General features: G+C 53.9%; 1 protein-coding gene, 1 long non-coding RNA gene and 1 other non-coding gene across 3 annotated transcripts; 1 reads left to right on the top strand and 2 right to left on the bottom strand.

Annotated features, from left to right (window-relative positions):
• Window positions 1-2083: 2083 nt before the first annotated feature.
• ST6GALNAC2 (ST6 N-acetylgalactosaminide alpha-2,6-sialyltransferase 2) lies at window positions 2084-13118 on the top strand. Its single transcript, XM_064728596.1, has 10 exons — window positions 2084-2338; window positions 7157-7249; window positions 7366-7423; window positions 8025-8199; window positions 8928-9093; window positions 9824-9962; window positions 10787-10890; window positions 11041-11124; window positions 11660-11759; window positions 11931-13118. Exons 1-10 carry the CDS (start codon window positions 2214-2216, stop codon window positions 12096-12098), a joined length of 1212 nt encoding a protein of 403 aa, XP_064584666.1. The 5' UTR covers window positions 2084-2213; the 3' UTR covers window positions 12099-13118.
• Window positions 13119-14162: 1044 nt separating this feature from the next.
• On the bottom strand, window positions 14163-18050 carry LOC135455414 (uncharacterized). The gene is made up of 5 exons (XR_010442320.1): window positions 17912-18050; window positions 17253-17338; window positions 16170-16257; window positions 14409-14532; window positions 14163-14245 (listed from the first exon to the last, which is right to left on the bottom strand). It is a non-coding gene; the product is annotated as an uncharacterized LOC135455414 (long non-coding RNA).
• LOC135455588 (small nucleolar RNA R38) lies at window positions 17402-17481 on the bottom strand. The gene has a single exon (XR_010442344.1). It is a non-coding gene; the product is annotated as a small nucleolar RNA R38 (small nucleolar RNA).
• Window positions 18051-25109: the final 7059 nt, after the last annotated feature.

Raw genomic sequence — 25109 nt, 5'->3', positions numbered from 1 at the left:
GTCATTTCCCCTGGACCACTGGTCATCCATCTGGAGCCAAGCCTTGCTGTGTCCCTTGTGACTGACTCGAGCAGTTGGTAATAATTAGCTGTGGTTAACGAAGGGCCAGAGTCAAGAGCACGTGAGCCAAAGCACCGGATAGCAGGGAGCACATCCAGGGATGTGCAAGGCAGAGCAAGGCAGACCTGGGCCACACAGGGTGGGGACAGCTCTGGGGAACCCTGAGCAGGACCCCAGACTCAACCATGCTCTGCTGGCTCTGAATTTTCAACAAAATGCCTGTACCCTGAAGGCTGGGAGCAGCTTTTAGTGAGAGAGGGAAAAAGCATCAAACCCTCCATCCATGCACCCCCATTTCCCTGAGCTGCCTTTTGCTACTGGGGTATGTGTGACCCCCTCTTCCTGCCTGTTCTTCCTCAGCTCTAGCTCCAGCTGAGCTTTAAGCTCCATCTCATCCCTGTGTGTCCAAGTGGTCGTGGTCTGCCCTGTCCTTCCAGCTGTTCTCTCCTTTCCTGAGATAACCCATGCCCAGCCAGCCTTCCTGCCACAGCTCCCCTGCAAGTTTGCTTTAAAATCAGGGGGTTCCCTGCAAGTTGGCTTTGAAATCAACCTGGCCACGATCCCTTTGTGGTGTCCCTGGTCCAGTGTCCTCTCTTCCAGTGGGACAAGGCCAGCAGTGACAGCACTGAGCTGCTCCTGTGTTCACACCACAGCCTGAGAATTTCATGGATGCCACCACGGTGCCATCCCCACAGAGCCAAAATTCCCAGAAGAACAGGGCTGGCAATGGAGGGATCTGTAGTAATGGAAGCAAGTGGAGATTGAAGCCAACTCCTGTTAAAATGTGCTTTGCTTTTATCTTCCTTTGAACCTGTCTGGGCAGGCTGGAAAGGAAGTGGGGAGTGGTTGGATCTGAGGGGATAAAGAAGTGTTGGGGAAAATGGAGGCACAGTGGGACTCAGGGACAGGGACAGGGGTTGGGCCCAGGTTTTGGGGCTGAACAATGCCAGAGGGTATTTGTGGGGGGGCTGGAGGTGTGTGAGAGCCTGGAACAACACACAAGTGCTCAGGGAGCCACAGGCAAAGGGTTTGGATGGAGCAGGGCTCACCAAGTGCTGCTCCCCAAGTCTGGTGATTTCCTAAAAATCCAACCCCCCAAAATCCCTACAGCTCAACTGAAAAGTCTTGTTTGCCTGCTGAGTCCCTTCCCCCACTGCCACAAACATTTTGGTATGCATATCCTTCAGTTCACAGGCTGGTTCTTTCAGAGTTGAACTAAAATAACACCAAGATATTCTTTCAAAAAAGAAACTGGAGCACATCCTCTCCGAAAATACCAAAATAATTCATGCAAAATTTCCCCCAAACCCATTCCTTCTTTCCTCCAACCCAAACTCTTTGTCGAGCTTCCCACAAAGCCCTGAAAGGTTTTGTTTGCTGCAAATGCAGGCGATCACACATTCAGCCAGGGATGGGGGGCACCACCCCAACCGTGTCCCCCCTCCTTTTTAGTGCCAAAACCCCATCAGTTTTTGGAGGGTTTTTTTTGCCACCCCCCCCTTTTCTCTCACATTTGTGGGGTTCCCCCACATCCTGGCAGGTTTAGGGGGTGGCTGCAACAGGATGTTGCTATCGGGGTGCCAACTTCAGAACCTTCCGTTTCAGAGGCCAAAAAAAAAAAAAATTTCATAAAATATAATAATAAAATAAAAATAAAAATAATAAAAATTGATGATGATGATGATGATGATTATGATGATGATGATGTTCGGGGGTAGCACCGCAGGGTCGCCCGGTGTCCGTGCGGTGCAGCCTAAACACGAACGCGTTTGAGTCGAAAAAGAAAGTTACAAAAAGGGGAAACCCGGCTTATGAGCCGTGGGTAGGTGACATTAAGAGGTGAAAGAAAAAAAAAATAGAAGTAACATTTTTCTCCGTTCCCTTCTGGTCTGGGTAAATGTTTAATCCCCAGTTCGCAGAAAATGCAGCTCAAAAGTGCTTTTTTTCTCAGCAAGTCTGAACCAGTCAGCCTGGTGCCTCCTCCCTCCGGCTTTCACCCTCCCTCCCACCGCTCCGGAGGAATATCCCAGCCTGCTCCGAAGCGCGGCCGGGCTCCCGGGGCAGGGCGAGCAGAGGGGCCGGCAAGTTTCTGTGCCCGGGGCTGGCTGCCACTCCCGCTGCCCTGCACGGCCCCAGGGGCTGAGCTGCCCACCATGGGGTCCCCGCACTGGAAAAGGCTCTGCCTTCTGCTCCTGGCGGGCTTAACATCCTCCCTGCTCCTCTACAGTCACTACCGCGCTACGGTGGAGGCGCCCGGCAGCCCCAGGATCATAGCCAGGTAAGGGGCACGGCGATGGGAGAGGGCAGGGAGCTGTGGATCTGTTCTGAATCGGGGTGCCGGTGTGGGTTCCTTAGGGCTGGTGATCCCAGCTCTGCCCCCGGCCGGTTTGGAGAATAGGCTGGCAGCGGGCTCTAAGGGGTCCTGGGTGCTGCCCGCGGCCCCCAGCGCTGCCCAGAGCGGCACCCCAAGGCCATGGAGGCTCCCCAAGGGTCCCCACACTGGGCTGAGCCCCTCCAAGGGTTCGGCACATCACGGTGCAGAGCAGCCCCTGCTGAGAGCCGGCACTGCCGAGCGTGGGGATCCAGCCGCTGCCGGAGCCGCCGCGTGTTCCCGCCGGGCTGGGCGGGACCGGAGCCCGCCGATTGTCCCGGGCGAGCAGCACAATCCCAAGGAAGAGCATTGCCATGGCCCCCAGGGAGCTGCACCCACCCGCCTGCAGAGGCAGGGCACGGCTGCCCCGCTCTGGGATCCCCCGCACTGCCGGCGAACTCGGGGCTGCAGCGTTCCCCAAACTCCAGCAGTTTGCGGCTCCCCCTTTGTCTGCCTCCCCTGCATCCTCCGAACCTCCCGGAGCCGGTCTGAGCCTCCCCGTGCCCCGCCATGGGGTGCCGGGGAGCCCCGGGAAGTGCGGGGGAAGGAGCCCGCACAGCTCTCGGGATGCGGGACTCGCTGCCCTGTCCCCTGCCAGCATCAGGTGCTGGGCTAGGTGGGTGTCCCCCACTTCCCCCTGGGTGCTTTGGGTGCTATCGGTGTGACAGAGTCCAACCGGAACGGGGGATGCTGTGGGACCGGAGCTGGTTCTACACAGGGTGAGATTTGCTGAGGGTGCAGCAGGATGAGCTGCCCTGGGCTTCAGACCTTCTCTCTTCCTCAGCTGGGAGCTCTCCTTGCCCGATGCCGCCGTGCCAAAGGCAGAGGTCCCCTCTCCTGGCAGGATGGTGGGTCAGGAGTACCTGCAGCAGCCCGGGCTGGCTCTTGGCTCTTTGCACCCTCACCATGGCAGCAGTGCCAGTGTTATCAAAACCTGCCCGGGCAGTCACAGCTGGAGTGGGAGCAGCTCCCCACAAACAGCTTGATGTCCACAAAAGGGGAAACTGAGGCTCATGAGGGCAGCAGAACGTGCCCATGGCCCACACTGGAGCTGGGAATGGAAACCAGCCATGCCCTGACACAGCCGTGCTCTGACACAGGGTCTGTGGGTGTGGAGAAAACCCATGGGATGGAAGCAGGGAGCAGGATCCCCCCACCACATGCCAGGTTAACCTGCCTGGACCTGCCACAGCCCCAGGTCACCTTCCTTGGAAAGCCAGCCCAGCTCCAGCCCTGACTGATGGGACCAAGGGTCAGCTTGTCCAGGGGGGAGGCATCACAGAGCTGACCTGTGCTCCAGAGCCCTCCTGAACTCTCCTCTTGGCTTTAATTCAACCCCTAAAGCTAAACCCAAACCAGAGTGCTGCCTGTTTGCTTCAACTCCCTGTCTTTGGGAAACATGGCACTGCACGGGTGCTGCTCATCCCAGCAGAGCTGTGTCCCTGCAGGAGCTGGTGCTGCCCTGCCGGCTGAGCCCAGAGCTGGGACTGGGCTGGCCACTTCACAAGGCTGAGGTGCCCTCACAGAGCACTCATTCCTGCTCTGCCAGCAGGGACAGGAGGCTCAGAGTCCTCACCTGGGGGTGCAGGTGACTCGGTTTCAGCAGGTTTGTGTGAGCAGTGTTGCTATGCAGAGGTACAGGGGGATGAAGGGCATCAGGAGGGAGATGATCTCTGATGGATGGTGGCTGCTGCCAGCACCAGCTCACCCCAGGACCCCCACAGCAATGCCAAGTCCCCCTGCAGTTCTGCACAAAGCTGGTGGCCCCATGGAAGTGGGCAAATGCCCTGTTCCCTGCAGAGCTGGGATGGAGAGAACCAAATCCCCTGGGGTTTGTCCCACTCCCTGCCCGTCCATCTCTCCCAAACCCCCTGGGGAGCTGCTGGCTGCACTTGTGGCTTTATTCTTAGGGCGGATGGGACGAGCACAGAGCTCTGCCCAGCCTGGCTGTGCCACTCCTGCTCTGCACCAGGCAGAGATGCTGCTGGAGCTCAGCCCTTTGTGGGGAGATGGAGCAAGAGCAGGTTCTTGTTGCTGTTTTGGCTCTCTCCAATGTTTCTGTGGGGCCCTGGGAGTATTTGCTGAAGGTAAGGCTGGAGTGTGTGCTCACACACAGCGTTATCTTCCGGAAATGAGGGATGGCCCTGGACCAGAAACGTCACATTTGTGAATGTCACAGTGGTGAGGGAGCACCCAGTCCTGGCTGCCTCTGCTGCCACCACCGGTGCCTGGGCAGCCACAGCCACTCCTTCCCACAGCCCCATTGTCCATCTGTCGGTCCTGGGCAGGATTGTCATCTTTTGAGTCAACCAAGCAGCACGAGGTGCTTCACCACATCCTGCAGGTGACGTCAAAGCGCTGGGCTCCCCGTCACAGCGCTGCGATGCTGTGTGCTGGGGGGCCTCCCCAGCAGGGTTTGGGCAGCAGCAATGCTGGGGAGCTGGCTCCAGCACCCACAGCTGGCAAGCAAGTGCAGGGAGGTGCTGGCACTGAGTTATCAGCTCAGCACAAAGCCTGGAAGAAACGATGAGCAGGTGCCACCCACTGTGTCCGGCCATGGGTGGGGCTGGGGCACAGCTCCCATGGAAGGTCAGCAGGAGCCAAGGTGCCAGGCTGCCTGTGCCCACCTTCCTCCATCCTGGGCACAGCCAGGCTGAACCCCTTGGGGCTCCCACAGATCCCTGGCAGCTCAGAAAGTGGTGCAGCACCCTCACACAGCTGCTGCCAGGGAAGGGAAAGGGAAGAAACAGGAGCAGGAGAGCTGGGGAGGGGCTGGGTGGGCAGAGATGTGCAGCTGGGGCTTGTGAGCCTGGTGGGAAGGGCTGGGAGAGGCTGCTTGGGTGCAGTTTAAACCTGGACATGGTGGGTGAGGGTAACAGCCTCAGTGTTTGATGGGGGCTGCCCCTCTGTGGCCAGAAAATGGGTGAGTGGCAAACCCAGGGGCTTTGCACACAGGGGCTTCAGTGCTTCACAGCAGCCAGCTCGGGGTTGGAGCAGGAAGGTTTCCCCAGTCCTGGTCCACCTGTTGGGTGGTGGAGGTGTTGATAAGCTCTGCTGCTGAGCACCTGGGCTGGGGATCACCTGCACTGGGAGATAAAAGGCAGCAAGTGGGGCTGGGCAGCTCCTGCACCCCAGGGCAGCTCTCAGGGCTGAGCCCACTCAGGGTGCAAGCTGTGGGACACTTGTGTGGAGAGCTTTGCTCTGGGGGACATGCTGTCAGTGCCAGGGCTGGAAAAGCAGCTCCCAGCGTCACCAGCAGCTCTGGTACAGCCTCTGGTGGCCTTGTCCTTGCTGTGAGCAGACCTTGCACTGCCCCCTGCAAGCCAAGGGAACGTTTGCTCAGGCTGGGATGAGTTGGATGATGCAGGATGGCACCACAAAGGCCCTGCAGAAAGCTGCAGCTCTGCATCTCTCTGGGGTGGCTCAGTCCCATCTTGTTGGACCCTCTTGAGCATTTCCCCTCCCTCCTCTCTCTGCCTGCTCAGGTGGTCTCAGGATGAGCCTCAGGGGTGAGATGGTGGGGTCCCATTGTGCTGACCCCTGGGCTGTTTGGAGACATGGGGGCTTTGCAGGGCTCTGCTCCTGCTGGGATCCTGACTTCCCATGAGACACCAAGGCAAGACACTCAGGCTTGATTTCAAAGCTGCCCTGCTCCACTGTTGGGCTCAGCACCCCCAGCATGCCCTGCCCAGAGCTGGCAGCGCTGGAATGGTGCAAGGAAGGTGCTGGGAACAAAACCTGCTTGGTGCTGCCCTTCCATCCACGCCTGGGGAGATGCTGCAGCCCCAGTTCCAGACCCCAGGCAGGGTGCTGGGCTGCCCCCCCATGTCAGGCCATGCCCCCAGAGTGGCACAGAGCAGGGTTTGGGTGGCAGACGGGGTTGGATCTGCTCCTGGGCAGGGCTGTGGGTGCTGCTGGTGTTGACAGGGGCCGTGACAGGGACAGAAACCCAACTCCTGCTGTGCCCCTGTGCCAGGACACGCCGTGCCAGCAGGGCTGGGGGGGTGAGCTCCGCTCCCCACCTGCCTTTACCTGTCCCCAGGCTCCAGCAGAGATCCTGTAACAAGGAGCCCTTGTCTGCTCCACAATAGCCCCCTTCTGGCTGCAGCACCTGCTGCTGGGGGCTCTGAAGGGCCTTTCTGTGTGGGGATCAATGGGAGCCTGTTCCCCTCCGGTGGGCTCCCACCTCCTGCCCACCCCAGTGCCCCCCCAGGGGCTGGGGCAGCTCAGCCTGGCCCTGTGGGGCTCAGGGCACCCCAAGCTGCTCAACCCCTGCTGCTAATGAAGGATCAGGGCATGCCTCAGCTGCTCCCCTGGCAGAGGGTGTCCCATGCACCCCGAGAACCTCCAGATCCCAGGTGCTGTGGTAGAACAACTGAATGTGTCCTGCTGACCTGTCTAGTTTATTCCAGCCCGGTCCTCTTGGACTTGAGAATGGTGGGATGGTGGGAAGAGACAGAGAGGTCTCAGCAGGATTCCCCCAAGGCTGCAGGCTGGGCTTGGTGTGGTTTTTGGTTTATGGGAGTCCAGGAGATGGTGGCTGCACAAACCCTGTATTTTGCAAATCCTCTTCTCTCCACCTGCAGAGGGGCGTGGGTGGGCACAGCAGTGGTGAAGAGGAGATAAATGGAGGGGTCGTGGTGCTGCCCTGTGGCTCTCACAGGGGAGGATGTCAGGGTGCTCAGTGTCACCTCCTCAGCTGAGCCCTCCCTTGTCTTCTCCCAGCTTGCTGCAGCCGGGGCCGCTGGTCCTGGCTCCCTCAGGGACACCGCAGGGAGCTGGCAGCCACAGGTGGGCTCCTGGAGGCAGCTTGGAGAGGTAAGGAGGGGAGATGCTCAGCCATCCTGGCAGGAACTGGGACGCCCTGCCCGCTGTGGGCTTCCCCAATGCCCAAGCAATGGATTTTTAACTCTGCCATGTTTCCCCCTTCCCAGTGGGAATTCCTTCAAGCCCTCTGCCGAGCTGGAGGAGCCGGAGCCCAGCAGGAAGCAGGTAATCATCAGCACAGCACAGTATTGTCCATGGTGCCCCTCCAGCTGGGTTTTGTTGCTTGAAGGGCAGTGTGGGGAGGCTGAGGAGGAGCAGCACCCTCTGGAAGGGATTTACAGAGGAGCAACCTTGTCCATCCACACAAGTGATTGTCCCCAGGCCTCCCTGCTGCCATTGCCCAGTGTGGAGGCTGCAGCAGCATCACCACCCCACCCAGCCCTGTGACTCCTGGGCCAGCAATGCAGGCTGGGGACTCGTGGGGATGGACCCAGGCCCTGAGGGGAGCTGTTGCTGTTCTGTTCTCACAGAGCAGAGCCCTTTAACGTGTTGCCCACACCTGAAGGTGCTGAATCTTTCACACCCTCAGGTGACTCTGTAAGCCCCAATTCTGCCAGCCCCACTGAGCTGGCTGCCAGAGGCAGTTTTGCAGCACAAAACCAAGGCAGGAGGCAATGCCCTGCCTGGGTGACGCAGCAGAACATGTGATGGACAAGGAGCATTTCTGTCCCTGGGTTTGTTCTCACCTTGCTGAGGGGTGGAGGTGTCACAGGGAAGGCAGATCCAGGCTGGAGATTGAGCAGGGATCCTCCTTCCTCCCTCCCAGCCCAGCCCCTGCCTCCACTCTGTGATGGCCAGAGCAAAGGCAGACCCCAAGTTTCGGGAGATCTTCCACTTCAACACCCCCGTGCTGATGTGGGACCAGCACTTCACCCTGGAGACATGGAACAGGCTGAAGACACGACACGTCCCCTATGGCTGGCAGGGCTTGTCCCTCGCAGGTACAGACCCAGCTGGGGTGTGGGGCAGCTTGAGGGGACTGGGGAGCCCAGAAGAAGGGACTGGAGATGTGGGAGAGGCAAGGAGCCCTGCAGAGGAGCCAGGAACGTTGATCTCTTCCCACCCCACCTCCCGGGGCACAGGGTGCGGTTCTTGCTGCATCTTGTGACATTTTCTCTGAATAAAAGCTCCAGTGTTGTCCTTGATTATTAACTTGGGCCGGAGGAGCTCAGACAACCAGCTCCATTGTTGTGCATGGAGATTGTTTCCCTTCCCACCCCAAACCCACTCTCTGTTTTCCCTGGCAGCTGCCAGCTTCAATCCCTGGGCTGGGAAGTGCTGGGAACAGCGAGCAGGAGAGAACCAGTGGCATTTGCAGAGACATTGTCAGGAGGGGATGTGGCCAGCACAGGCAGCAGCATCTGCAGGGCTGGGGCTGGAGATACCTGGATGTATCCTTGTGCTTTGCACAGCCTTGGGTGGGTGGCCACTGTTTGTAGCAGGGTGAGGAGCATGGGGAGATAAGAGATACAAGGAGGTGACACCAAGCTGAGAGAGGAGGATCTATCTGGTGCCCCCATCTCCCACCAGAAGACCTCTCTCCTGCATGGAGCGGTGTGAGTTTCTTTATATGCTGCTCTTGGCTGTGCCGTGCCAGCTCTTGCACAGGCTCCCATGGGTTGGCACACACCTTTTCCCTGCTGACTGCTCCCATCCTGCTCCATTCCAGTTGTGGGCAGCACCCTGCAGCTCCTCAACGCCTCGGCCAACCGGCAGCTCTTCGACAGGGCCGCCTTCCCCGGGGGCTGCGTCCGCTGTGCCGTGGTGGGCAACGGTGGCATCCTCAACGGCTCGCGGCAGGGCAAGGCCATCGACAGCCACCACCTGGTCTTCAGGTGAGGGGGAATGCCAGGCAGGATGGGGCCGTGGGTGACATAAACACGGGCAGGAGACCTTTCTCCTTTGTAATGCCTTTATTGAAAGTGATCAGCTCGGGTGGCGAGAAGCGACAGGTCCGCGCTCACACCGCTGCTGCTCCCAGGAGTGGCTTGGAGGAGGAGGAAGAGTTTTTCCTTTGGTCTGTGGGCAGAGCTGGGAATTCCATCCTCACATGAGCACCAGGAGATTCCCTTAATTTTCTGGTTTAACATTGGAGGTCCTCTGTCTAGCTGACATCCTTTAACGTTAGGGTGAGGGGTGAAACGGTCTTAGGAGATACTAGATTCTGTTCCTCACATCTAGGCATCACATCTATTTCATGTTAGCTCATTGTTTTTAGGGGTTTTTGGCTAGGTTTGGTGAGGGGCTTCTCCTGTTGCATGCTGGTTCTGAGGTCATTTGTATGCTAACTCCGATGTCCCCTCCTCTTCACCGTACTGGTGCTATCCTCCAGGAAGCAACAGGGTGCCACTTGACAAAAGGGGGAATTCTTAACCATCAAGGACAGGGAGTTAACGAAAATGACAGGTGATTGCAATAACAAACAGTTAGAACTCCACCCTGGCAGCAACTAGCCCAACCTGTGAACTCTGCAACCTTTAAAAAAGATGGGCAACTTTTCTACTCATAACAATGGGTGCTGGGAGATGCTAGCCCTGGACACGGTGTTCTCTGCTTTTCCTGCAGGCTCAATGGTGCCGTGATCAAGGGCTTCGAGGAGGATGTGGGCACCAAGGTCTCCTTCTACGGCTTCACGGTGAACACCATGAAGAACTCCCTCATCTCCTACGAGGAGTACGGCTTCACCCAGGTCCCCCAGGGAAAGGTGAGACCCTGAGGGCTTGTTGGGGATCAAGTTCTCCCTTCAGGCTGGGCTTGCTTCTTGAGACCTTCTGTCTTGGTTTGGAAAGAAAGGTGTCTGCTAAGGAAGGCAGGAGCATCCCCTGAAATGGAGAAAATGAACACCCCCGGCCTCTGAATTGCTATAAATTTTAAATTAAGGGACTCTCAGGCAACAAAAATTATGGGAGCAGGAAATAACAGTTCTTAAATAGGGAAGAAAATAAAAGGATAAAATAAACAATGCAGTAAACCAAACCAACACTGAGTCAGAACCCAGCCTGACACCCTGTGGGTCAGGGTGTTGTCAGCAGTCCCATTGGAATTGTGGCTCAGCCCTCCTGCAGTGTCAGGAGTGGTTCTGTTAGAGCAGGGATCCTGTAGAAAGGTGCAGTCTCTTCCTCTGAAGATCCAGGGGAAGAAAAGGCAGCTGCTGTTCCTCTGGGGAATCCAGTGGAGAAGCTGTGCTGGTGTTCCAGAATCTCCAGATTATGTCCAGGTAGGAATGCTTGGCTCCTCCCTCTGGACTCCCATCTCCCAATGGGATGCTGTAGTTCTTATCAGCCATGCAGGGACATTCAATAGCTGTTATCAGCTGATGTCCCCTCCCTAGGGAGGAGTGATTGTGGTCACTCAGAGAGAGAGATAAGGCAAACTGCTTACTTGACAAGACAACTGCCATACAGATGGTAATAGAATACATCTTGCCTTGAAATCTGGAACACCTTCTCCCCATCTTGGGAGCCCTCAGTCCTCGCCTGCAAGTATGGGCTGTGTCCCTAAACCCCCCTGTGTGTGTCCTTGCTGCAGGACCTGAAGTACATCTTCATCCCCTCGGATATCCGGGACTACGTCATGCTGAAATCAGCCATCCAGGGCAGCCCGGTGCCCGAGGGCTCGGACAAGGGGGACGAGTGAGTACCTCCCCAAGATCCCCCCAGCACCCCAGTGATGCAGGCATGACTTGCCTGTCCTCACCCCACATCTGTCCCTCCTGGGATAAACCCCAAGGAGCTCCAGGACTCCCATGACAAAGTTCTGCCCTTCTCCTTGCCTTGCTGCAGCCCACAGAAGTATTTTGGACCGGAGGCATCTGCAGAGAAGTTCAAGCTGCTGCATCCTGATTTCCTGCAGTACCTGACAGCAAGGTGAGGGTGATGAGCACTGTGGCTGCTGTCTGGCTCTGCTCTGGGCTGGGCTCAGACCATCTGCTTCCCCCTCTGCTCATTCCAGTACAGACCAGGAGCTGCCCAGCACCAGAGTGCAGTCCCAGTCTCTCCCAGACACTGGAACCACTCTGCCCTGCTGTTTGCACACAGGGCAGAGGAGTCTCCTGCCATTCCAGCTGTTCACTGCAGCACAGCTCACACCCCCCCCTACACCTCCCCATGCACACCTTGGTCTGTTTCCCCAAAACAAATTACATTTTGTCCCAGTCTAACAGAAGCAAAGGTAGGGCCCAACAGGATGGTCTTTTCCTGCCTTTCATGAAAGCAGGTGCCCAGGTTGGGGTGGCTCCAAACAGCAGAAAGGCGCCTTTTACCAACCTCTGAGCAAATGAGAGCCCTCGTTTCACTCAGTGCTCCTGCCTCACTGGGCACTGGTGTCACTGGAGAGGGATGGCTGGGTCTGGGGGCTGCAGGGCTGTGCCATCCCCACAGCCACCGTGTCCCCCCGTGCCAGGTTCCTGCGCTCAGAGCTGCTCAACACCCAGTACAGCTCCCTGTACATGCCCAGCACCGGTGCCCTCATGCTCCTCACCGCGCTCCACACCTGCGACCAGGTAAGGGGCCACAGGGCCACTGTTCCCCTGGGGAGAAAGGGAATCCCCCCCTTGGCTGCTGTGGTGGCTGTCCTACATGTCCCCTGTGCCTGAAGGGAATGCTGGTGGTGATGGACCACCCGAGGTGAAGCCTTGACCCTTCCTGTGTCTGCCCCACCTCCTTCCCCACAGGTCAGTGCCTATGGGTTCATCACAGCCAACTACGAGCAGTTCTCAGACCACTACTACGAGGTGGAGAAGAAACCTCTGGTGTTTTATGCCAACCACGACATGATGCTGGAGGCAGCGCTCTGGAGGAGCCTGCACCGTGCAGGGATCATCACCCTCTACCAGCGCTGAGGCTGGGAATTGCCCACAGGGCCAAGTCCAAGGACTCTTGTGGCTCTTCTCCTTTCTCCTGAGGGTCACCTTCTCCCTCCTGAGGGCTCTCCCCAGCTGGCCAGCCAGCCCACGGAGCAGGCTTGCTGCACCACAGCCAGCAGTGATGTGAGGATAACAGGGAAGCTGGTGCTGGTGGAGGAATGTTGCGTCTCCTCGGGGATCAGTGTGATGGAACACGGCCTTTGGGGCAGCCAGAAGCACCACAGCACGTGGCTGTGCCCTGCCAGCCCCATGAGTGTGGCTTTGGGGCAGCAGTGGCCCCTGTGGAGCACAGGAGGGGCAGGGTGATGCTGAAGAGGATGCTGGAAAATGCCCTTCACCTTAAATGCTCATCACCATGGTGGGACCGCAGCAGGCAGGAGAAATCCTTGCACTGGAGCTCAGGTGACAAGAGGTGACATGTCTGGGGAACACCTCTCTCCAGAAAGACTGCAAAGTCCCAGCTGTGTGTGGATGTGTGCCACGCTCCAGAAGGATCTGTTTGCCTCCCTGGTCAGTGGCACAGAGAGCAGGACAGACACAGTGGGCCCTGTCACTGTTCCCTTCTTGAGGTCTGGTGTTTTCTGACAAGAAAGGGGCTCAAAAGCCATCAGCTCCAAGGAGGGTCACAGCAGCTCAGCCAGGACACCAGGATCACGTCCAGGCTCTGAGCAGCCCAGAGGTGACACTGGCCTGGGCCATGTGTGTGTGGCACTGGCTTTGTCAGCCTTTTCTTGCACAGGGACTGCGTGGTGCCTCTGAGAGGCAGCCCCACACCAGGTGGGTCAAAGGGATGGTCACTCTTAATTTCCTTCCCCAAACCCCCAGGGAAGGGAGGGTCCTGAACCCTTCAGCTGTCCCTCAAACACCAGCACTGCTCAGGGAGACCCACCTGGGGAGGCTTCTCCAGCTGGTGGGGGCTGGAGACGGAGCAGTGTAACCCAAGACACTTTCCCACTTTGTGTAATTACATAAATGTTGAATGATTGTTTTCCCTAACCCGTTTTTGTTGTTTTGATGAACTGAGTGGGGTGAGATCCCCCCTTTACCTCCCACGGCAGAGGAGCAGTAACAGGGAGTAGAGAGTTCAACTGTTTCAGAGGCAGACAGGGATGGAAACCAGTTTAAATCATGGAGATTCAAGACTGTTGTTAGCTCTGAGCACAGCCCTTTTCCACTTGGAATGCTATTTACTGTACAAGGTTGGTACACAGAGATGGCAAAAGATACCCTGGCCCTGAGCCAGGGAATCTCCAAAGCCCCTGAAACTCCAGCAGCCTGCTTCCAGCTGGTTCACAGACTCAGATTAGGCTCCAAGCCTGTTCCAGATGTAATCTCTAGCCTGGGGCCCATCTTGTGTTCCCACGTCTCAAATTAACCTTTGTTCCCATCAGAGCCACCCTACACTGGTACCACAGCAGCCTGTCAGGCCTGTTCTGTGTTCCCAAACACTCAGCAAAACCTTTCGTGACACGAATGAGCCTGATCCTCACATCTCCTGGCCAAGCCACCCTGAAACCTCCTCAAACTAACCCTGGCCAGGCCTCAGGTGACATCAGCAGCTCGGTGACACTCGTGGTACTGCAGTCCTGCCTGGAATCATCCAGTTCACAGGCACACCAGGAACCAAACACTGGGAACCACAATGAGCTCTTTCCTTTCCTCTCTCAAAAAGGGACATTCCCAGGCAAGGGTGGAGCTGGAGTTAATTCCATTTTAAGGACTTGTTCATGGCTGTATTTCCAAGCACACCACAAGAACCATTTGGCACCAGACCTTAGCCATAAGTTAGTTTTGTCACACTGTTCCCATGAACACTTTGGGACAGAATCTGCAGACACTGAAGTCTGAGTTATCAGGTTTGCAATGAAGGGTAAGCTCACAACTGCCATTTCAGGAAGGATTTTAATCCAAAATCCTTCATACCTGCACAAAACCATTTCTGTCCAAGAAGAATCAGGATCATTACAGTTAGAAAACGCCTTTAAGAGCATGGACTCCAACCTTTACAGAAATAACCAAATAAAACCCAACTTCGACTCGTAAGATTTTCCACAACTTATTTTATTCTGGAACAGAAGAAAGCAAGGAACCACTTTTTCCTCCAGCCAACTGTAGGTCAGGTCCTGGTGAAAAAAAATAACAAAAAACAACATTATCAGAGCAGCTGAAAAGTTCATGATTTGCACTATTTAATCTGGAGTACAGGTCTCAGGAGACAAAACCTTGCTCCTACCCAGGCCAATGGCACCAGTACCCAAATCCTTTTTGGTTTTAGTGGTCCCTTACCCATGGTGTGGCTGCAGCAACCACTGAGCAGTGAGGAGAGCCTGTGGCTACACACAAGTGGCCATTTCATGACATATCAGCAGTCATTTGTGACATCCAGTCCAGAACAGTCTTCCTTCTAGATCTGTAAAAGCCACAAACCAAGACTATAACTGTTCTCCTAAAAAAGTCCATTCTGAAACAATCCCTGCCCTTCTGATCTCAAAGCACTGAGTAGCTTTTCCTTGTCCCATTTATCCTCAGGCTGCCTCTCCACTTTCTTTTCCTTTGGAAGTCAAAAGCTCCAGGTGCTTGTCCCAGTGCCTGATGCTGTCTGGGAGACAGCTGTGCTGTCAGAGCACCCCAATGCCTGATTTGTGGTGCCATTCCCTCCCTTTTCACAGTCCCAATGACATCCCTGTCACCAGCCCTGCCGGCCTGTCACAAGCTGTTATTGACCTTCTGCAAACAAAACCAAATTCTGCTCAATAAAGCATAAAATCATTTAGCAGAAGGCAGCTGTCAGCTGCCCAAGACAAAGTGCTGTTCCAGCCTGTGTGTTCAGTGACTGTACAGCAGGGGAGATAAAAAATGCCTTTCTTATCTGCCCTTCAACTTGGCAATGTTTGCACAAGGAACTTGAAAGCTTTTTGCAGCTCTAAACTGTGCTATGACAACAGCAGCTGTGCCTGGGACTGCACCTGGAGCTGCCACACGGCCCAGGGTGGCAGGACAGGGGACAGACTGTGTCACACTGGTGCCACTCACACCTACAGGGGACAAACTGTGTCACTCTGGTGCCACTCACACCTACAGGGGACAGACTGTGTCACCCACACCTACAGGGGACAGACTGTGTCACTCTGGTGCCACTCACACCTACAGGGGACAGACTGTGTCACTCTGGTGCCACTCACACCTACAGGGGACAGACTGTGTCACTCTGGTGCCACTCACACCTACAGGGGACAGACTGTGTCAGAATGGTGCCACTCACACCTACAGGGGACAGACTGTGTCACTCTGGTGCCACTCACACCTACAGGGGACAGATTGTGTGAGAATGGTGCCACTCACACCTACAGGGGACAGACTGTGTCACTCTGGTGCCACTCACACCTACAGGGGACAGACTGTGTGAGAATGGTGCCACTCACACCTACAGGGGACAGACTGTGTCAGAATGGTGCCACTCACACCTACAGGGGACAAATTGTGTCACCCTGGTGCCACTCACACCTACAGGGGACAGATTGTGTCACTCTGGTGCCACTCACACCTACAGGGGACAGACTGTGTGAGAATGGTGCCACTCACACCTACAGGGGACAGACTGTGTCACTCTGGTGCCACTCACACCTACAGGGGACAGATTGTGTCACACTGGTGCCACTCACACCTACAGGGGACAGACTGTGTCACCCTGGTGCCACTCACACCTACAGGGGACAGACTGTGTCACTCTGGTGCCACTCACACCTGTGGACTCTTTGCAAGGGACAGGGGACCTGCTAAGGGAAGCATCTGAGCCTCAGTTGGACATTTTCCTCCTCAAGCTGAGTGTCAGACAGGGATAACAGCACATCACAGGCTCAGTGTCTGTCCCAGCCCTGGCTGCACAAACCCCTCATGTTCCCCAAAACCACACACACAGTGCAGATACACAGCTGTTCTCCCTGGGATTTTTTCTTCAGAGATCAGGCTCTGCAGGCCTGGCATGTAATTAATCAATTAAAAATAAACAACACACAAACAACACACTGAAGAATTCAATTCTCTTACCGGCCTGAAGCCAAACACAGCAGCTGCCCTCTGGCCAAAGCTGTCCTTGGGCAACAGCAGCCCCAGGATTCTGCAGGACCGTTTCCTCCTAAACACAAGTTGCAATGAACACTGTCAGCAAAAGTACTTTAAAGTCAATTTTCTTTTCCTCACCTTTCCTGAGAAAAAAACCCCAGCACCGGATCGCAGAGCAAGAATTAGACAGAAATTCTCCATTCAAAGGCAAACAACTTTTGTGTCACAAACTTAGCAGAGGAGAAACCTGTCCCTCAAGACACAGAGGAGCATGTTTGCCAGGGGGCTGTCTCATTCACAGACAAGAAGCTTTGGGAGGTGGATGCTGTTTAAATCCTTGCTTAGGGAAGCTCTGAGACGTTGGTGGTTTGGACCCTTTTAAGCTGTTTCAACCTGACATTCTCCTCATCTTCCAGAAACTTCCCAGCCCAACTTGTTCCCTGCACACAAAAATAACCCATCCATCCATGGTGTAACTGGTCTATGGGTTTATCTCAAGAAATGCATTAATCAGACCTAGGACAGCCACATCCCCCCAGGTGAAAGCTTCCTCAGGGTGTGTCCTTCACAGGGTGACCCTTTGGGGCAGGTGAGCTGCACCTCCCCAGCCCCAGCAACCTGATGCAAGTTTGAAACTGTCCCAGAGCACCTCCAGGCAGGCAAACAGAGCAATTATTCTGTCACTAGGTCTATTTTTGTGACAGATACAGTTATGAGATGAGCTGTGTCAAGTGTCTCCATAATGGCCTGTCATCCAATCCCTCCTACCTCTCATCCTTCTGCTGGGCACCAACACCAGTAAAATTCCCATTCAATCCATGCTGCTTTTCAGCCTGTGCTCTGTGCCAGCAAAGGGCAGCACACTCAGGTGGCAGCTGCTACAAAGCTACAGCCTTTATTGGCTTAATTACATTAATCAAGCTGCTGGGCTTTTATATTCCCTTCCAGGAGCCCCAGGAATTCAGAAGGGTATAATTTGAGACAGCAGAGCGAGTCTTTCTTTCATAACCCCCCTAGAGGAGAAAAAGAAAACCAGACTATGCCAAGACAGATGCTGCTGTTTCTCACCATTGTGAAGGTGCACTGTGGGTAAATCAGCTCCCCAGCCAGGGCAGTGTTTCTACCTCTTCTTGACACGGTGTCATGCTCTGAAACTGAGAAAGGGGACAGAGTTAGTTCAGGTACCAAATCACTCCTTTACCTTTGTGTCTCTCACACTGAGCCTCAGAGTTTACATTTCCACAGAGGAAAGATCAAATTCAGACAGGGATAACTTTTATAATCATCACTAGCTCAGCTTCCAGAACAGCTAAAGAGTAGAGGGCCATCCCCAATCGCAGACCTGCTCTTGCCCTCGAGGCTGTCCACGCTCCCCAGCCGGGTAGCACCGATGCCTGCGGGTACACGCGGCTCCCCGGCCCGCTGAACCCGCCTCGGGGTGCCGGGAGACAGCCCCGGCTGAGCCGCACCCGCTGCTCAGCCCGCGGTTCCTGGCGCAGCCCCGTCACGGCAGGGCCGGAGCCCCCCTGGCCTTGCTCTCTGCGTCCACCATGGCGGGGAGAGGGGCCACTATCCCGCCCTCCCATGCAGCCCTCGAGCCCTCGCCGCAACCCTACGGGCGGTTCCGACAGCGTGCGGGAGTTGCCCGCACACCATCCGGCCGTCCCCCCGCCCCTCGAGGCTACCGTGCCCGCGGATGGCGGCCGATGGCGGCTGGGCCCACTCACCACACGCAGCTTCGCTGCCATGTTGGCTCAGGGATCGCGGTGAAAGGAGCGGCCGCAAGGTCTCATGGGAGATGTAGTCCTGGGCCGTGAGGGCGCATGGGAACTGTAGTCCGGCCCCTGAGGAGCGCGGGGGCTGACGGGAAGTGTAGTCCCGTCCCTCAGGAGTAAAGCGCGCTCCTGACCCCCCCCAACCCACTCCTTAATGGGATTTACTAATTATTTATTAATTCTTCATGTATCCTGTTCATTAGGGACACACGTATAATTGTTTTTAGTCGGCCAAACGCTTCAAAAGGCTGAACATGCATCAGCTCATGGAGGAAGCGGCTAATTAGCTGGAAATCAGGGATTAGTCAGAGATTAGTTAGTAAATGTATGTGCCACGCTTTGAATCTGCAATGATTCCAGGATGTACTTTAATTGTCCTTTGCTGTTAAAACCTGATGTGAAATCCACAGGATCCTATTTAGCTTATATATGAAACTATAAATGAAATTATAACATATATATGAAACTACCGGTGATTGTATTTAGCTCGTATATGAAGTCTGTGTGAACATGAACAAAGTACAAACAGAACTGAGGAGAAGAAACATAAGAACTGCGAACATCTACATTCTGCCCCAAAGGTTTATCCATCCTTGTGATAAAGAGCTGGAGTGAATGGGAATGGAGAGACAACAAACCAGAATCTGAAAGCAGCCAAGTGTGAGCACAGATGCCAACCCCAGTGCCACCCCTGAAAAGTCTGAGAAGTGCAGGATTCCTGATCCCTGGGGGGTTTGGATCAGAGGTGTGCTCACCCAAATTCCCACATTGCCCTCCTGAATGGCCTATGGTGTGTCTTAAAGTTTCTTCAAAAAGTCAACTATTATAAATCAAAGCTGACTCCGACGAAGGGGAGAGAATGATAAATCTGATTCTATTGATATCAGAAAGCAAATTAATTACTTTATTATACTATGCTATATATATTTCATCTAAACTAAATCTGCCAAGCACGCACTCCACACACATCTGCTCACGCTGCACTGAATCTTGTGATTCTCACCCAACAATACACACACACACACACACACTCCTGGCCCTGATAGGCCAAGGAAACAAAACATCCTCACTTTGGATAAACAATCTCCATATTGCATTCTGCTTTGGCACAACCCAGGCACAGCAAGTGATAAGAATTGTGTTTTTCCCTTTCTCTGAGGTTCAGAGAATGGGAATCTCAGAAATCCTTGAGAAGAATTGTGCTTTGCTTTTATCTGTGAAGAGAAATGTGGTAACAGTCAACAGGTTGCAGGAGGCTTTAAAAAAAATTGCAAGAAAACTGTAGGGAGATACCAACATGCTGTTATAAATAAATAAGCTGCTCCCAGCACCAGCAGCTGGCTGTGGTGTTCCCCAAAAAATGAAACCCCAAATGCTGTCCTGGCTGGGAAGAGCAGCCTGCAGAGAGTCCTGGGCTCTGACATGAGCACACAGGAGTCTCCCTGCCCCACAGGAGCTGTGGATTGAGTGTTTGGCCTGGCAGGAAGGCAGATGATGGTAGAGATCAGCAATAATTAACACAGCCTTCGTTGAAGCAGCCTTTACTCCATGAAGATTTGGCTGGCAACCTGCCTGGCTGCCTTCAGCTTCCTAAAAAAGCAAATATAACCCATCTAATTCAATGAGAATTAGCCCTTCAAGGCCCCAAGGGAGGCAAGTTTTAAAAATAAAACTAAAATCCCCCTTAAGAAGAGTTCAGATCCCAGAAGGAGAGAAGATGTAACGTGGATGTGCTGAGGGATTTGCCATTATCTTGATTTTTTGGTGGAAGCTGCTCAGCCCACAGAGCCCGTGTGTGCCTATAAAAGGATAAGCTCTGCCAGGTACCAAATAATGAATGGACTCAACAATTAAAACTCGGGAGAACAGCATGAGCTAAGTGAGCAGTGGATTGGATGTAATAATTCATGTTTGCAGTGCACGGATAATGTTTCCAAGGATATCTTGGAGTCAGAACAAAGACTCTGGGTGAAGAGGGATAGCCCTTGCCTCGCCCATGCCCACGCTTTCCTAATTCTCTGCAGCTTTGCCTGGGTGGGAATTAATGGAATTTTCTCAGCTCTTCCCTTTAGAGGGCGACCATGACCCACAGATCTCCAGCCCGGAGCCTTCGCCGGGAGCGGCAGGGTAAGGCAGAGCCTTCCCGAGGTCACCAGCATGTGGTGGCTTCTCTGAGGCTCTGAGAACCTTCCGAGATGTGGAGGAAGTTACAGCCTGGTCTGAGGGTTGTGTTTGAACACACTGTCCTTCCTCAGGCAGCTGCAGGGCTGCCCCCCAGGGCAGCTTGGACATAATTAGGATGGATTTCCTTTCCAATCTCCATCAGTTATGGTATTTTCTTGCTCCAGTCTCTGAAAGGCTGAACAAGTAAGGAAAGCTATGAAAAGGGCGTGTAGATCTACACAGGAACTTTTTGGGGCTGCTCTCAATTTCCCTGCAGAGGATTTGGAGGGGATTGCTTCCTCCCATAAATCATATGAGAGATCAGTATCTGACAGAGGAGGGAAGGATGGAAAAACAAATGGAAATCAATGACAGAGCCACTCCATCTTTGGCTGGGCTTTGATCCCATGCTCAGATTGAAGGACAAGGTCATCTCTCAGTTTTCCACCCATTTCTTCTCTTAACTGCCTGTAAATCCCTCGAGGGAGAAGCTCTCCATGCTTATTGACAGTAATTTGATTTCCTCCTGATTTCCCCTGCCCTGGTCCCACCCTGCAGACAGGGCTCCACAAAGCCTGGAGAAACAAAACATCTGGGGCTTCAGAGATGCTTTGCTGTGGTTATCTTTTTATCTTTGACATATGGCCAGGGTGTTTGAACCCATTAAAGGCAGACCCCAGCCCCCTGCCAGGCTGCAGTGCACAGAGCACGAGGAGATGCTGAGTGCAGGGATTGATGCTTGTTTCTGTCAGAAATGCTGGGTGCCCAACAAAAAACAGTCCCTTTGGGTAAGGCTGGAGATTGCTTGCTGGTATTTCAGGTGCCAGATTTCCAAGAGAAAAGATATATACTATTTAAAAAGGAAAAAAAAAAACCTGCCACAAGGTCCTAAATCTTGGTGTCAGTTGCTTCAAATCAGCCCCCTGAAAAGGCAGAAAGGCTCTTTGGAGCTCAGCAGCAGACAAGCAATGTCTTCCCACACAGGACAAGGCACACTGCAAACAAAACATCCTTCCCTGCTCCTGGCAGCAAAGCTCTTAAGCCTTCATTTAATATTAAATACACGTTTAAACCTAAGCCCATTTCTCAGCATGTCTCGTGTGCTTATGTAGAACTTCAGCAGGCTCAGGAAGGCTCTGCTGTAACTGGAGGCCTGTGCACTGAATAACAAGAGCTTTATGCTTCCAGAATGTCTGTGCAAACAAGGGATGGCTTCTCTGGGATGGATTCTGCAGGTTGAGAAGAGAAAATGTCCCCCTTTCTACTGATGGTGCAGAAGAAATTGCAGCTCTGGCCACTCAGCTGTTCCTCCTGCTTCTCCCCCTGTTTCTCACCTGAGTTTTGGGCACAGTGCAACAAAGCCAATCTCAAGGTACTGTTTTTTGAGTGCAACACAGAATGGATCTTGAGGAGATTGTGTCAGTGGGGTGGAGTCAAGCTGATCAACACTTTTGATCCTTCAGGTCTGTGTCCCAGGCAGGCAAAGTGGGAGCCAGCCAGATTCTGTTCCCAGCTCCTTGGAGGAGCAACCAGAGCAGAGAACACACACAAAATGTTCCAATGGCAGTGCATGCACAGATAAATCCTGGGGCCAGACAGATGCATTTGTTGAACAGCAGCAGCAGGAATCCAGCTTCTTCATGGATGAGCATCTTTAATTGAAATATACACCCTCTGAGCATACCCAGAGATGTGTACAGCTACACAAATGCTCCCAAAGGTAGCAGGAAAACTTTAACATTGTAAAGCTACTGCGACCAGGAGAGAGATTTCCTTTTAGGCCAATTTAGATGAGCAAGGAAAGGAGAGTTGTCCTTGCTTTGGGCAAAGAGATGGATCCTCTCTCTATTTTCTGTGTCAGCCTGAGCAATTACTGCTTGGTAAGCAGAAAGGGAGTGAGTTGTTATAAAAATACCCAGGTAATATTAATGGGAAACTTATCAGGCCCTCTCCTCTTTTATCAGTGTTTCTGTTTGCTTGGATTACTTGGCCATTGGTTCAGCGCTCCCCATCTGCACTGTGCTGTAAGCAATATTTCATCTATCAGGCTCAGATACCAGAAATATGCTGGGCACACACGGAGCAGACAACATTTTCTTGCAGGTAATTAGCATAAGCTGCACTGAGGTCAAGCAGTTGTGTCAGAGCACAATGCAAATCAACATTTCTTCCTGCTGCAGATGGAAAATGGAGAATTGCAAATGCCATATCTCCAGCTCACCTCTTGCTTCCCACCATTTATTCCAGAGGAAGGAGATAATTGTCTTGAGGTACTTTTGAGAATAGCATCTCTGCTGCTTTCATTGCTTAATGGGAAAAAACATGTTTAAATGATGAAAGGTCACATTATTTCAGACCTTTTGGTTAATTTTTCTTGCCCTTGTGCAGGGAAAGCAGGCCAAATGCCTAATTTGACCAAGTCTGAAGGTAAGCTGAGGATTTTCAAGATGACAGAGGACAGCTGGTTAAAGGACAGTGGTTATTCCTCCTGCTGCCTGTAAAAAGGTTTCTTGAGAATAGTTTCCCTGTGACATCTGCTTGAAGGAGCCCTGCTGCAGGGCATCTGACCAAGGGCCAACCAGACTCATGTCATTTTCCCAAGAAATGTCCAAAATGAATGCCTAGGGAATGCAGGAGCAGTGATTTCTCACAGTACATCTCCCAGCACCTCTGCAGCCACCAGCCACTTGAGGGGTGCAGATTCTGAGAGCTGGAGGTCAGCTCCCTGCCCCTGCTGAAGAGTCTGCTCTGGAACAGAGATTTCACTAACTTTGATCAGTGAATCTGTAGCAACCATTCCCTCCTGTGGGGAGGAGAGGGACCAGCTTCCTTTTGTTTTGCTCCATGTCTGGCTCCTGGTGGTTTTGTTTGGTGGCCCCAAGTTCCTGTACAGGCAGAGACCATAAATGGCCTTTGCTGTCAGCCCTCACTGTAAGGGCAGAACTCATGGATCTACTTATCCTAGCTCTGTCTCCAGGCTCACAAGTGTGATTTCTTCAGAGTAGATCAAAGAGGGTAGTGTTGTTTTAAACCATTGTTTTCCTCCAGAATGTGATCCATCCACTTGCAGATGGCTTTTATGGTCTCTAAAGCCTCCCATGGATTAGCCTGAGTTTGACTGTATGTAAACATTTCTCCATCCCACATCCTGCTTCCACAGCATGTCTCACATTCACTTCTCTGTCCTTTCACTCAATCCAAACATCCTGCAGAAAGCCTCCAGCCCTGCTGGACAGCCTCCCTCACTCCCTTTCCCCACAAATAAAGCTCAGCGAGCCCAGCACAGCCCCCAGACTCCTGGAGCCCGGCCTGCAGGGGAGAGAGGCTCACACGCCTTTCTCTCCGATCGAGCTGCCACCACCCCGCCGCCGTGCTGTCGCTGCAAGGTCGGTGTGTCTTTAGCCGTCTCCCCCTGCACTTCTCGGGCGCTCTGCTCTCTCTGCTCAGCTGTCATCTCCTCGCTGCTGAAGGAGGTGGGCGGGCGAGCACGCTCCGCGGGAGACGCTAATCTTCCGTAGCGCCTGTGCTCGGCGATGGGAGCGCTCAGCTGCTCCGGCATCCTCCTCCTCCTCCTCCTCCTCCTCCTCTCCTCCCAAGGTCAGCCCCACCGAGGCTGCCTGGGAGGCGCTGCTGGGGGCTTGGGGGGTGTGTGGGGAGCTGGACATGCACGCCTTTATCCCACAGCACACTGCAACTCTCAGGGTAATCCTTTCTTCTGGTTTAGGGGGGTCACGGGGGTCCCTTCTGCTGGGGCAGGCAAGGGGAGGCAGGACAGCGTGGGTGGCACTGTCACAAACCACAGCACCTGGTTGTCCAGAGGTTGCATGTGAAGCACTGCTGACTTGGAGCAGCTGGCAAAAAACCTGGAAACAACCCCCTTCCACCCCAATCATTATTTAAACAGTCTAAAGGTCTCTGTAAATGTTTAAAACAACGTGGTTGTGAGGGGAAGGAGGAAAGACAAACAAGTTTGCTGTTTCAGCTTTGCAGAAACAGATCTTAATTTTTGGCAGGGTTTTATTCATCCAGAAGATCCAGCTGCTAGGCCGCTTTGGGAGACTGCAAATTCACAATCACTTCTCAAATATCTTCTTTCCAGAGGCTGCAGTTTGGCATGGGCACCACCTTTGATGCCTGTGTTTGGTCAGGGCCTCATGCCAAAGGATCCCAGTTCATGGCCAGGGCACCTCAGCCAGGAGTCAGTGGCTGTGAGTACTCACTCCCAGTGATGTTTTGCTTTCCCAGACCAAAGATTTATGGTGGCCAAAGCTCAGCAGCAGCCAGGGAGCTCAAAGGAGCAAGGTGCTATGGGCTGGCTGACTGCTGGGATACCTTTGCACATGTGAGCAGGGCAGGAATCAGGAGCCCCCCCTGTTCCCTGACCTCTCCCAGGTCCAGCTCACTGCCCTTCCTTCCTCATCTGCCTTAGCAGCACTGCCAGCACCTGCTGCATTACCACAGCAGAATCCCTATGTAATTCCTGTTTAAATACACAGCTGGCACCATGACTTCAACTAATTCAGCTTTTTGCTGTTGAAGAGCTGGAGCTGCATCCTGGTTTGGCTCCAGGCTGAGAGGGAATTGATCTGAAGCACTGGGCATTGTGGGCTGCTGGAGATCCACGGCTGCTCTGCAGCCTCCCTGCAAATCTGATGCCCTGGGTCCCAGATCCCAAAGCCTGGAGCATTGGTCCTAGAGCAGGATCATCATCTGTGCTCTCAGGGAAAGGAGGGCATCCTGCCCAGCATGAGGGACACTTTGGATGGGAAAAAAGACGGTTCATCCATGAGGAAGACATATGAGAAACAGGTCTCTGGGGAGCAGAGGAGGACTGTACTCCCCACCAACTTGCCTGAGGTCTCAGCTTGTCCCCAGCACCCAGTCAGGGCTTGCTTCTGCCCAGTCCTACCTGCTCTGCTCCTGTCCAACCAGGGAAGGACTTTGTGCTCCTCATCACTCTTGTGTTGCCCTGGTGTCCTTGTGGCCC

Source organism: Zonotrichia leucophrys, chromosome 18 (genome assembly GCF_028769735.1).
Source record: "Zonotrichia leucophrys gambelii isolate GWCS_2022_RI chromosome 18, RI_Zleu_2.0, whole genome shotgun sequence".
Taxonomy (NCBI): Eukaryota; Metazoa; Chordata; class Aves; order Passeriformes; family Passerellidae; genus Zonotrichia; species Zonotrichia leucophrys.
The sequence above is the reverse complement of the archived record's forward strand: the minus strand, read 5'-3'. Positions and strand labels throughout refer to the sequence as shown.